General features: G+C 42.6%; 1 protein-coding gene across 13 annotated transcripts in view; it reads left to right on the top strand.

Moving 5' to 3' along the window:
- The window catches only part of CDK6 (cyclin dependent kinase 6), a 246,964-nt gene extending 235,523 nt beyond the window's left edge, over positions 1–11,441 (top strand). For 10 of the 13 annotated variants that reach the window (XM_081531461.1, XM_081531458.1, XM_081531453.1 and 7 more), the window contains 2 exons: positions 4,675–4,810; positions 11,033–11,441. In XM_081531461.1, the coding sequence (XP_081387587.1) occupies positions 4,675–4,810; positions 11,033–11,179 (283 nt within the window). In that variant the 3' untranslated portion in view covers positions 11,180–11,441. The remainder of the gene's footprint in view (positions 1–4,674; positions 4,811–11,032) is intronic. The other 3 variants (XM_081531463.1, XM_081531464.1, XM_081531465.1) reach the window with 1 other exon arrangement.
- The last annotated feature ends 1,052 nt before the right edge of the window (positions 11,442–12,493 follow it).

Genomic DNA, 12,493 nt, shown 5'->3' with positions numbered 1-12,493 from the left:
ATCAGCCAGGTTGGCTTTACATTGTTTTGTTTTGTCTTCCTGGGCAAAGGATGGTCTGCTACTCAATTGATTTTTCTTTGGAACACTGAAAAAGGAAATGAGAATCCTAGGTTCCATTCCTCTGTCTGTGGCTAAAGAGCTATGCAGTCTTGAGTCCAGGTCGCAAAGAATTGGACACAACTGAGTGACTTGCACTTTTATAGGTTTTGTGCTTTTTCAGTCTTTCCAATACAAATGTCAACTTTTAAGGCTTATATTCAGCTTGATCCAAACAGTCTTCGAACACTGTGTAGAGGACTTACATGATGCCTGGTGTTACATAATAAATGCTTGTAAGAATGCTAGCTCTTATTGTAATTCATCATTAATTGTTTAATCTTTTTGTTCTTCTTCACCTGAGAAGTGACACTTAAAGATCCTTCCTTGTGCTCGAATTCTTTGGTTCCAGTTGTCTGTGACGTAGCTCCTCGATGATTTTCAGAGTTCCGTTAAGTGCGTGTTTGTGCATGTGAGGCTGTGGATGCTTCTGTGTGTCTAGAATGTGAAGAAGAGGCTTTTCTTCTCACAGAGCATGCAGTAGGGCATCCTGTGGGGATTCTGTGTGTTTGCCAAGCTCCATCAGGATTGGAGTGGCAAGAAAAGAAATGGGAGTTCTAGAACCAAAAATAGCTCCAATCATTGGTCTGTACCATTTGATAGCAATCCCAGTGATTATTATGATATTCAGGCGGCAAAACTGATGAAAAGTCCCCCTAAAGAAAAGCATTGTATTTTAACACTGTCTTCTTATGCATAGCTGCTGAAGACAGTTGGGATGAAACGGGAACCTGCATTTGTTCTTTTGGCGCCTAGAAGCAGCTCCAGCAGGCTTCTGTGAGTGCCACCATCACTGCTGAGGGTCTGACCCAGTGGCTTTCAGGCCTGAAAAACACATGTGCTCCTTTTACTGTCTGGGGGCTTCCCAGGTCTAGGACAGGTGCCACAGTGACTGCTCCTGCTGCGGCTACTGTCCACTCTGTAGGATGGACGAACTCAGGACCAAACTTGCACGTGACTCTGCTTCTGGGTGTCAGGTTTCTGGTCACTCGGGGATGAGCTCCCATCTGTTCTTGCCTGTCCCTGTTGAGTACGTTATGTGTGCATGTGGTCGTGAAGAGGGAACCATGAGAGTCAGGCCTACCTGGGACCCTCTTGTTAAAAGTAAGAACACTCTTGACTGAAGCCAGCTTGTCAGACACCGAAGTCCTTCACCTGCTCTTTCTAGCTGACCCCATTTGGGTGTTCTGTCTGCCTCCTGTGCCCTTCTTAACACCGCTGGTGCCCCAAATGCATGAAGCCCATGAGATGGACCAGAACCTTTGACGAACACATGTGACTTGCTTCCAAGGGAAGCCAGTTCCTCTTCTGGCAAAGGCCTGAGATCCTAGGTTGCCAGTAGAAAAGAAGCCGTGAAGCTCGATACGTTTTGTGCCTTTAGATTTTACTTCTTGATTTCTGGCCTTGTGTCACCGTAATTCTGTTCCGTTTCCTCCGAACGCTTTCATTACTTTGGCATAGAGAAAAGGGACAATGCTGCACCCTAGTGTCTCTTTGAAGTACTTGAAAAATAATGTCTGTCCCAGCCATTCATGCCATTTATAGGTTTTGTGGGCTTCCTTTGGAGCTCAGCTGGTAAAGAAGCCACCTGCAATGCGGGAGACCTGGGTTTGATCCCTGCGTTGGGAAGATCCCCTGGAGAAGAGAATGGCTACCCACTCCAGTATTCTGGCCTGGAGAATTCCATGGACTCAGTCCATGGGGTCGCAAAGAGTTGGACACAACTGAGTGACTTGCACTTTTATAGGTTTTGTGCTTTTTCAGTCTTTCCAATACAAATGTCAACTTTTAAGGCTTATATTCAGCTTGATCCAAATACTGAAATTCGATGCAAGCCCTTTTGAATGGACCTATTAGAATTTCACAACACTCATGTAAGGACCATAAAAGTTCATAATAGATATTAAACTGAATATATTTTAAAGGGAAGCCGTATTCACATTCTCTTAAGGGGAAAATTCTTTCTGTGTTTAGGAAGATTTATACTTTCAAAGGACAGCAAGTACTTTGAAAGTGAAACTGAGTGCTTTTAGTCCGTGACATTTTAGAGCATTTTTAAGAGCAGAGTCATAGTAAAATGGAAATAAAAATGGAAATAAAATACTGGATTTGAAGTAAGCTCTCTCCAGCCTCTGGGCTGAACTCTTTATGTGGCTTTAATAGTTCATTTTATTCCTCATCTTAAGTTTCCCCACCTATATAATGAAAATAATAATATCTAAGCTATATGTCTCAGGAGGTGGTAGATTTTAAAACATTTTTAAAAGTTATTGATATACATACAAGGGCACTGTTTTCCTGAGAACTTTTGGCATTCAGCTGCCAACATTGCCAGATTTAACTCAATATAAATATACTCAAAACTGCGAATAAAAAAAGATTTTCAATTTGTGCTAAGAGTTGTTATAATTGATTTCTAGGTAACTGGTAACAGTACACAAAAATATTGATATAAAAATGGCCAAAAAGCCAAAAATGAAAGAAAGACAATGTTTTACAGTTATTTAGTAAACATTCTTCTGTTCTTCCTCTGCCTGTCCCGTTCTATCCAAACACACACAAGTTTTTTTTTTAATAATTAATGGTAATGTTTTTGCTTTTTTCTTTTTATTCTTATTCTAGATCTTGCTGTTAAACAAATTTGTTTGTTGCTCAAGTTGTCATTTCCCTTCATTTGTTTCAGTAACTATGTCTGTGAGTCTGTCTTTGTCTATCTCAGTAATCTGGCTCTCCCTGCATGTCTGACACAGGTAGGATAACAGTGTCTTTCACCAGACACCCTGTGGCAGGTGTCTGCTCTTCCCAGGTGAGATCTGTGGCCTGGGCTCTGTCAAGGTAAGAGAAGGAGAACAAAGTCCTGCAGAAATCTTGTGAAATTTACCATACCTGTTCCTACACCCTGGAGACCCATTCAGGAGAACACCCCAACCACACCACCACCCAGGCCTCTCAGTCCCAGCAAGTGCTGGCCAAGAAGACTCTAATGCAGGGCAGTACCATTTCTAACTGTAGTCAAAAGAGTTTGCTCAGTATATGAATAGCCATATATCCTGTCTGCTAAACTCTAATTTTTCTTGTGGTTGTTGTTTAGTTGCTAAGTTGTATCTGACTCTTTGCAACCCCATAGACTATAGCCCACCAGGCTCCCCTGTCCATGAGATTTCCCAGGGAAGAATACTGGAGTGGGTTGCCATTTCTTTCTCTAGGGGATCTTCCCGACCCAGAGATTGAACTGCATCTCTTGCGTCTCCTGCCATTGTCAGGCAGATTCTTTACCACTTCACCAACCAGGGTTCAGAATTAATCAGAGTCTATATGAGATACAAGTTTTTGCTTCCCCTGAAGTTCCTTGTTCAAACCTACTTATTACCTGTATATAAGTTGTAAGGAACATCTACATAATGTGTAAGTTGTGTAAGGCCACAGACCTACTAATAGTTCTAAAGAACCTTAAGTCACACACCCATAGAACTCATCAGTTGATATTTTCAGTGTGTTGGTGACGCATTGCCTGCACATTTTAGGTTAATACGTTATTTCCCTCTTATGATACTAATGGGTAATGCATTGATATTGCTATGCATTGATATGCAGTACATTGACATTGATATTGACAGATCCTGTGTGCCAGGCACTGTGCTGTGCATTTTATAGAAATCATTGCTGATCCTTAACACCACAAATTATTATCTTTGTCATATAAATAAAGACTCACTGAGACTCACAGAAGTTAAATAATTTGTTCTTACCTAACAATAAGGCAAGTTCAGGATTTGAACCCAGTTCTGCCTGTTGCCAAAGCTTGTGCTGTTTTTATATCACTCAGTTCTTTCTCTGCATTTCTGATCCTAGGATGAGTCTCAGAGGAAACAAAAGATAGCGAGTTTTTTTATGAATTGTTTGCTCACTTTGCAATACCAAAAATAATTATATAAAATATGTAAATAAGTTAAATTTGTAATATGTAATAAACAAGTTAAATTTGATATTAAATGATAAAATCGTGTTTGTGTTACACAGAACTAACATACCTTTTAGCCTCATTTGGGGGGTCTGACTCTAATCTATATAATTTCTGTTTGGGGATGCATTCTTTAACCCAAAATGCAACCCAGTTTACATATCAACAGATCATGTTAGATGAGCATCCTAAAAGCGTGTCAATACAGGGGTGTTTGATCAGGACACAAAAAGCCATCTGGGGCATAAAGGAAAACATGATGTGTCCATGCAGGTCTCCTTTAAGTATATGGATCCCGGTCTGACAGTGTTTCAGGGCTTACTGGTAATAGTTCCCATTTCTGCGTGATCTCTTACATTTCACAGCTGCTGCCAGAGTGATTGCGCTTCTCTCTTCCCAGTGGCTTTTTGTAATTCTCCTGTGAGATAGCCCTCCACCCCAGGATCACCATATTGCAGTAGCACAGAGAAGAGTCCTGCCAGTCATACAAGTGGTGGGCTCCTGGGGCTCTGTGTTCCCCAGGCCCCTTGCTTAGACTTCACCTTCTTCTGGAATTGGTAGAAATATCGCTTCAGCACAATAGCTCATGCTTACGTTCACCTGTGGTTCTTTTGTAGCGTCATTGGACTCCCGGGAGAAGAGGACTGGCCGAGAGATGTTGCCCTACCCAGGCAGGCTTTTCACTCAAAATCTCCTCAACCAATTGAGAAGTTTGTAACAGACATTGATGAACAAGGCAAAGACCTACTTCTTGTAAGTTCACACGATGCAGAGTTGGTCTTCTCTGTGCTCGTGAATAGAACTCATCAGCTAATATTTTTAGTGTGCTAGTGATGCATTGCCTACACATTTTAGATTAATGACGTTATTTCCCCCTTAATGATGATAATGGGTAATGCATTGATATGCAATGAATTGTTATTGATATTGACAAGTCCTATGTCCACACTGCGTGCTGGGCACAGCATCAGTTCAGCATCACATGCCACAACCTCACAGGACAGAGCCAAAATCTCTCTGCAGCTTCCATTTTCACCCCTGTAGCAGCTAGTGACTTTTGATTCTACAGTGTCTTCAAGTCCTATAAGAAAGGAAGAGAGTCTGATTCACACCCTTTCATTCTGCCATTTTTTAATGTTCTTTTGAATGCAGCCTTAGAATCCTCTGGATTTGTCTAAACATATGCTTCAGTAGAAGTAAATATTATGTTTCCTTGTTTACACTTTCCTGCTACTTTAAGCAGTTTGTTTGGCATTTTAAATGTGTCTTTTCTTAAACAGGCACATCTTTAGGAAGATGTTTTTCCAAAGGAACCAAATAGCAGGACTCCTTCCAGTTATTGATTTATTTAAGAAGTATTGAATGTGCCCTGACATATAAAATACCTCACCAAAAACAAAGATCTGTGCCCTGTTTGAGACTCAAACTCATATACTTGGCTTTGTACATAATTCCCTGTACTTGGAGACCAGGGCAGAGTAGAAAAATGTACCTACTGGACTACTCCTTGTGTCTGGAACCCAGTGAGTAGTAATGAGTGTGTTCTTTACCAGCCAAATGAACAACCTTTGATATCTAGCCAAGAAAGTGCTCCTAGACCCAGAGGAGCCAGTGCTCCCATTGTGTCAGTGTATTACAAATTTTAGATACAGACCTAAGAGTCTATAAGTCCGAGTAGAAGTGTTATGCTTCAGCTCTGTATGGACACAGCCCATTGATTGGCGTGTTTGCAGAACCATGGATTTTTCCCAGTGAAAGCCGAAACTCCATCTTCACCCGATGGTGGCTCATTTCCTGATGGTTAGGCAAAAGTTCCCTCCACTGCCAAATTACAGATGAGGACAGCCCTATTCCCTCCTTGCTGTTTCTTTGTAAGACACTCACTAAGGACCTGGGCCCGCATCATTTGAGATAGATTAATTAGAAAGGAGAACATTCACCTAGACAAAAGCTCACCGTATACTATATACATACCCAATGGTTTACCTACTATCTAGGAAATTTCTTCCTTGATTTGTCTTACATTTCACAGCTCATTTGGGGGGTCTGATTCTAATCTTATGTAATTATTGTTTGGGGAATCATTCTTTAACCCAAAATGCAACCAAACATGTATTTGCATCACCTTAAGAAAAGGAGATGAGATGGATCGCATCTGGTGGCCTGCAGATGGAGAGCCATCCAGAATGTCGCTGTGGTGTGCATCGCCTTCTCTTACCACTTCTGCTTTTTCCGCCCTTTACTCCACCTCATTGCTTCTTTTCAGTCCTACTGTCTGTTTCCCTTAACATCAGCTGGTCCCTTGACTACCAGAACTTCAACTAATTCACGGATCCTTTCAGCTCCAATCCCTCTGCTAGCATTTGCTCTGTCTCTATTTCCTTCATCAGATTCTTACAAAGAGGAATCTGGCTGGCACACCTCACCCTTTTGCTGCCAAACCATGGTATGGGTTGATACCTAAGGCCAAGCTGCACTCCTGGCCCAATCAGCTATGCTGGGAGGGAGTGAGGACTACCTGATACAAAATATAGCCACCATAGGCTTTCCTTTTCAGCAGGAACTTTGAATGAAATGTTTCTCTTAGTAGAGGGTTCTGGGTAGAGAGTCACAATGATGAACAACTTTAAGTAAAGTAACCCACTCTTCCAGCTACTGGAACATCCAAAGACAGCACCAAAGATTTCCTGGCCCCAGCATCAGTAGGAATCACCGAGAAGAACTCAAAATTTAAAGATAACAGACAATCCCATGTGTTCATTCAAGGTCCCCTGATGGCGGTGTTGGCTTTCAAAGTCAGACTACACATGAATGCTAATCTGAAGAAGTAGTAGGAGACAAAAGAAGAAAAAGGAGCAAAGAAACCTACCAAAGAGAGGAGAAAGTCGCTAGATAAGGAGTGGCAGTAGAGAGAGGAATAAAAAGCAGAGCTCGGACTTCCCTGGTGGTCCAGTGGTTAAGAATCCGCCCATCAATTCAGGGGGACACGGGTTCGATCCCCAGTCTGGGAAGATCCCTCAAGCCACAGAGCAACTAAGCCCATCTGCCACAACTATAAAGCCTGCATGCCCTAGTGCCCATGCTCCACAACAGGAGAGGCCACCGCAATGAAAAGCCTGTGCACTATAACTGGAGGAAGCCCGCACACAGCAGCAAGGACCCAGCACAGCCAACAATCAATTTAAAAAATGTAAAAAGCAGAGCCAGTGACATCATGACCAGCTAAGGGTTAAGCGTGAAGCATGATATGCACGGACATTCAGGGAAAGAACAGTCCAAGACCTTAAACCTCAGAACTATCTAAAAGCTCTCACTGTTTCATCTTAGAGGGACACAAGCTAGAACTGTAAAGCTGAGAAAGCAGGCCATTCAGTACAAGAGAGGCCCCTGCGACCCTCAAAGTACTGTCGCTCTATTGAAAATGTTTTACTAAGAAGGGCAAAGGAAAGGAAAATTGTTGACGATTAAAATTTAAAAGTTTAACACTTTAAGAGTAGTCCTTCATTTCTATCTGAAAAAAAGTCGACTTTACATAATGCTTCAGTCATACATGTATGGATATATACATCAACATTTATAAACACTCTTATATAAGTCTATAAGGAAAGTAGTGTGCAGTAATAAGACAGTTCAGGGGAAGAATTATTTTTAGCAACCCAGACCTACATATCTTTACAAGTTTTGCCCCATTCATCGTGATTAACTTTGGAGGCTGGGTATGTCCTCCAGACATGATGCTCTTGTAGAAAAGAAGTTTTAGACTTCTTGCTATCTAACTGCTTTCAGAGCCTGAGGTAGTACTTTTTTTTTGATACTTGTATTTGTCTGCTTGTGCTGCATAACAGACAACCAAAAGAAATATCTCACTAGCCTTCAGCAGTAAACCTTTGTCTCTTGCTCATGGGTCTGCACGTTGGCAGAGACAGCTCTGTGAGTCATCTAAAACAACTCTTCTTCAGCCAGTGGGTCAAGTACTGGTCTTCTCCATGTGTCACATTCTGGGACCCAGGCCAAAGGGACTCTGGCTCCCTGGACATGTTTTTCTCATCATAGAAGGAAGGTGAGTCCTCCCAGAAGGGCAAGCAGAAACATACAATGCCCCTAACGGCCTAGGTAGGCTTGGAAAAGGTACCCTGCTATTTCTGTCCGTGTTCCATTGGCCGATGAAAATTACATGGCCAAGACCAACTTTAATAGAATAAATACTCCCCCAATGGAGGGAGAGAAGGAAAGAAAGGAAATTTGTGTTGGAAAATGATCCAAATCCACTGTAGTAGTCAAGTAGCAGTTCCAAAAGCTCATTTTAAGTCAGTTATTTGGCAAGCAAATTATATTGTTTTGCAGAAACAACATTATTATGCAAGAGTTTGAAATTAATTCTCAAAATAGCCAGTTGCTCTGTTGAAGTAGAGCAATAATAAGACTCAAGCACTTTTTCTAACAATATTTCTGTAGGACAAAATGTGTTACAACCTCCAGCTTGAGATTCTCACACACACGCCTCGCTGTAGGCTAAGGATTTCTCCTTCTCTCTACCATGCTCCCAGCTCTAAGCCATCAGTGTCGTGTGGGAACAGGGCTTCCTCCCAGATAACCCTCTAGGGATGTCTCTATCTTGGACATATTTCCACAACTATTTTTTTTCTTCTTTCCTATGTCCTGGGAATTAAACTAGCGGCTTCCTTTTCTAATGCCACTACGTAATTTTCTCCTTCTTGGACTCTGGGAAGAGAGAATTCAGGCTCAAGAATTTTGCCCCTGCTTTCCTGTCCTTTGAGATTCAGCACTTCTAAAGCTTTTCTCAAGATATTTATTGCTATTAGAGACAGTAGAACAAGCTCCTTCCTCTGCTCGTTGTTTGGATCTAATTTTCAGAAGACAGGTTGGCATCCATGGACTGGTAGGGAGCTCAGGATAAATAAGATTTGGGGGGACCCAAAAATTCACTTGAAGTTAAATGTAGAATTTTCTGTTTGTACTTTTCTAGGTCAGTTGTGTTCAGCAAAGTTTTAGGAGTCTCTAATCCAATCAGGACTGTGAAAGACTCAAGGGCTCAGATTAAATGAAAGAGGTCTACATAATTGTGATAATGTTAAGGCTAGATTACATACAGCAGGGGTCCCCAGCCTCTGGGCCCTGGACCAGTACCTCCTGTCAGATCAATCGTAGCATTAGATTAAAAATAAAGTGCACCATAAATGTAATGCCCTTGAATTGTCCCCAAACCATCCCACCCCCACCCCCGTCCGAGGAAAAACTGTCTTCCACGAAACCAGTCCCTGATGCCAAAAAGGTTGAGGACCACTGACATAGAAGACTGAAATTCAGAGACATTTCAGATCCCCAGCCCACTTCAGCGGGCACTGTGTCACAAGGATGGAGGAGCTGGCATAGCTTCTCTGCTTCCTGGGAGCTTCTGAGGCAGTGGTGTGGACAGATCGGATGTTTTTCATCACTAGTTAGTGCTGACCACCTGCTAGGCATGCTGGAGGAGTTGCTAGAAGGAGAGGAGGAGGATTTGAAGAACACGATTGCCTGGGGTTGGAGTGGAAATGGAACTGAAATTAGAGGAATGTTAATAACTAATTGATTGTGTATTGGCAGCTTAGGAAGGCAGATGGCTGCTTTCCTCCTTTCACCTTCTACCTGCACTTGGTCAGCAACCTGAAAGAGAGTTTAGTGACTTGACTTGAATCTTATTGTCTCCCTGTAGGGCTACTGCTAGCCCATGTGGCACCTTGACATGAATTAGAAGGAAGGCATCTCTTCCTCTGGGAGGCACAGCCCTAGGGTGGGGTACATGACTTGCTAGTGGATTGGGATAATCAGGGTCTAGGTTTAGCCCTTACTTGTTGCCCCCTCCACTGGCCCTGTGTTCAGTAATTAGCCTTACACCTGAACAAGGCAACCCCTTTCCATTCCCCGCTCATGGATAAAACTTGGGCTGAGTGAAAAATCAGGGTGAAGACTGACTATGGCACCAAGTTTGCTAGCATCAGAAAAATCACTTCCCTAAGTAAAGTTATATGCATGCTGTAATAAGAGCTTCCTAGATGGCTCAGTGGTAAAGAATCTGGCTGCCAAGTAGGAGACCTGGGTTCAATCCCTGGTTCCGGAAGATCCCCATCCCTGGATTGAGAAGATCCCCTGGAGAAGGGAATGGCAACCCGCTCCAGTATCCTTTCCAGGAAATCCCATGGACTGAGGAGCTTGGCGGGCTACAGTCACAAAGAGTCGGACACAACTTAGTGACTAAACCACCACCACCACATGCTGTAATAATAATATGATTGAGTTGGAAAGAAATCTGGGTAGGTAACAGTCCACAGGCAACCCAAAAGGTGTTGCCTTTTCCTGAGGGGCAGTTTATACATTGCTAAGTCACTTCAGTCATGTCCGACTCTGTGTGACCCCACAGACGGCAGACCACCAGGCTCCCCCGTCCCTGGGATTCTCCAGGCAAGAACACTGGAGTGGGTTGCCATTGCCTTCTCCAATGTTTATACATTAGGGACATGTAAAAGATGGAGAAGGAGAAGAGGGCAGCAGAGGATAAAATGGTTGGATAGCATCACCGACTCAACAGACATGAATCTGAGCAAACTCCAGGGGATAGGGAAGGACAGGGAAGCCTGGTGTGCTGCAGTCCATGGGTCGCAGAGTCGGGCACAACTTACCGACTCAACAACAACACAACAACAACAACGTAAGATGAGTACTCTCTACGTTGTATTTAGTGTCCCTGGAAGTGGATATCCATTCTCATTATGCATGCTAAGTTGCTTCAGTTGTCCCCGACCCTCTGAGACCCTGTCGCCTGTCCTGCCAGACTCCTGTGTCCATGGGATTCTCCAGTCAAGAATACTGGAGTGGGTTGCCAAGCCCTCCTCATAATACATGACAGTGAATAGATACGTAACTATGTAAGCACATGGACATGTTTTATGTCACTCTGTTATTCTTTCTCCATCACAGAAGTGCTTGACATTTAATCCAGCCAAAAGAATATCAGCATACAGTGCCCTGTCTCACCCATACTTCCACGATCTGGAGAGGTGCAAGGAAAACCTGGATTCCCACCTGCCACCCAGCCAGAACAGCTCGGAAATGAATACCGCCTAACCTGCCTTGAGCTGATCATCTGGAGAACCTCCTTGGTGGCTGAGGGATCCCCCGAGGAAGCCTTGCAGAGCTGTTGAGGATTGCTGGCTGGAGACCTTCTAGCTGCTGTCTTCCGGATGGGCTCTGCTTCTCCAAGGAAACCACCTCGTTTACTGTTTTGAAATCAATGCAAGAGTGATTGCAGCTTTATGTCCATTCATTTGTTTGTTTGTCGTTTGTTTCAAGAACCTGGAAAAATTCCAGAAGATAAGCTGCTGACCCATTGTGCTGCCGTTTCATTTTTTTCTGATCTTGAATGCTGCCAGTGTGAAATGAGCAATCTGGGCACAGCTGAGTGAGATTGTACATGTAATCTCTCTGTAGCTGCTGGGGCCTGATTTGGTACTTCTGAGTGAGTGTGTGTGCATGCATGTGTGTGTGTGATTCTTGATCTCTTAAAAAGTGTTACTTTCTGTAAACAAGAAGAATTGAATTTTAAAGACTCAAAGTGACCATAAATAACAGGTGTCTGTTGACTAACAGGTGTCTGTTGTCTGTTGGTGGAGATCCACCAAAATGGGCTTCTCAAATTAGAAAATTGAGCCTGTGTCCTTAGCTTTTCTTTTCTGATCGAAAGCAGTCAATTCACTAGTAGTAAAGGGTTCACCATCTAGGTGAAGTTTTATACACACAGCAAAAAGAAAAAATAATTCTAGTATCTTTTAAGAAACCTGTTTCTGAAAGCACATGTTCTATTTACTCTTCAAAAAGCTGCATTTACTCCTTGTCATTTTAACCTGTATAGTGTGCTTGATTGTTTCTTTTAAAGAATACCCTTATAAGCTTGCTATAGATTTAGGGAGTGTACCTCAGCAAGGTAAAATTTAAAAAAAAAAAAAATAGAGAAAGCCCTTATTTCCTGGTTTGGAATTTATTTCTTTTTTGGTTTTTGTTGTTACTCTGTTTTGGTTTTGATTTTAGGAATTTTCAGGAACTGTTTCCTTTTTTGCGTTGGGAGGATAGTTCTCTCTTGACTAGAGGCAGGAATGCCATGTAAGTTTTCCTCCACCTTTTACACTGTACTTCTTCTGCAGTGCACTGCCTAATTTGCAAAGTGTACATCTTTATCTGTCCCCCAGCATGTCTCATGTATTTCACTAGCCTTACAAAAGTAATGACAGGTTGCTTGGGCTGTTCTCATGCATCTCCTCCTTTCTTTCCTTCAATGAACCTTTCATAAATAGTTTGATTCAGATGATGGCTTATGGCTCCACTTCCACAATCCTAACAGAATCTCGTGTGTTCTCCCTCTACTGCAATCTTCCTGGCATTTAC

This window comes from Giraffa tippelskirchi, chromosome 10, assembly GCF_054371585.1.
Source record: "Giraffa tippelskirchi isolate mGirTip1 chromosome 10, T2T-mGirTip1v1.2.pri, whole genome shotgun sequence".
Taxonomy (NCBI): Eukaryota; Metazoa; Chordata; class Mammalia; order Artiodactyla; family Giraffidae; genus Giraffa; species Giraffa tippelskirchi.
This window is presented reverse-complemented; position numbering and strand designations above follow the sequence as displayed.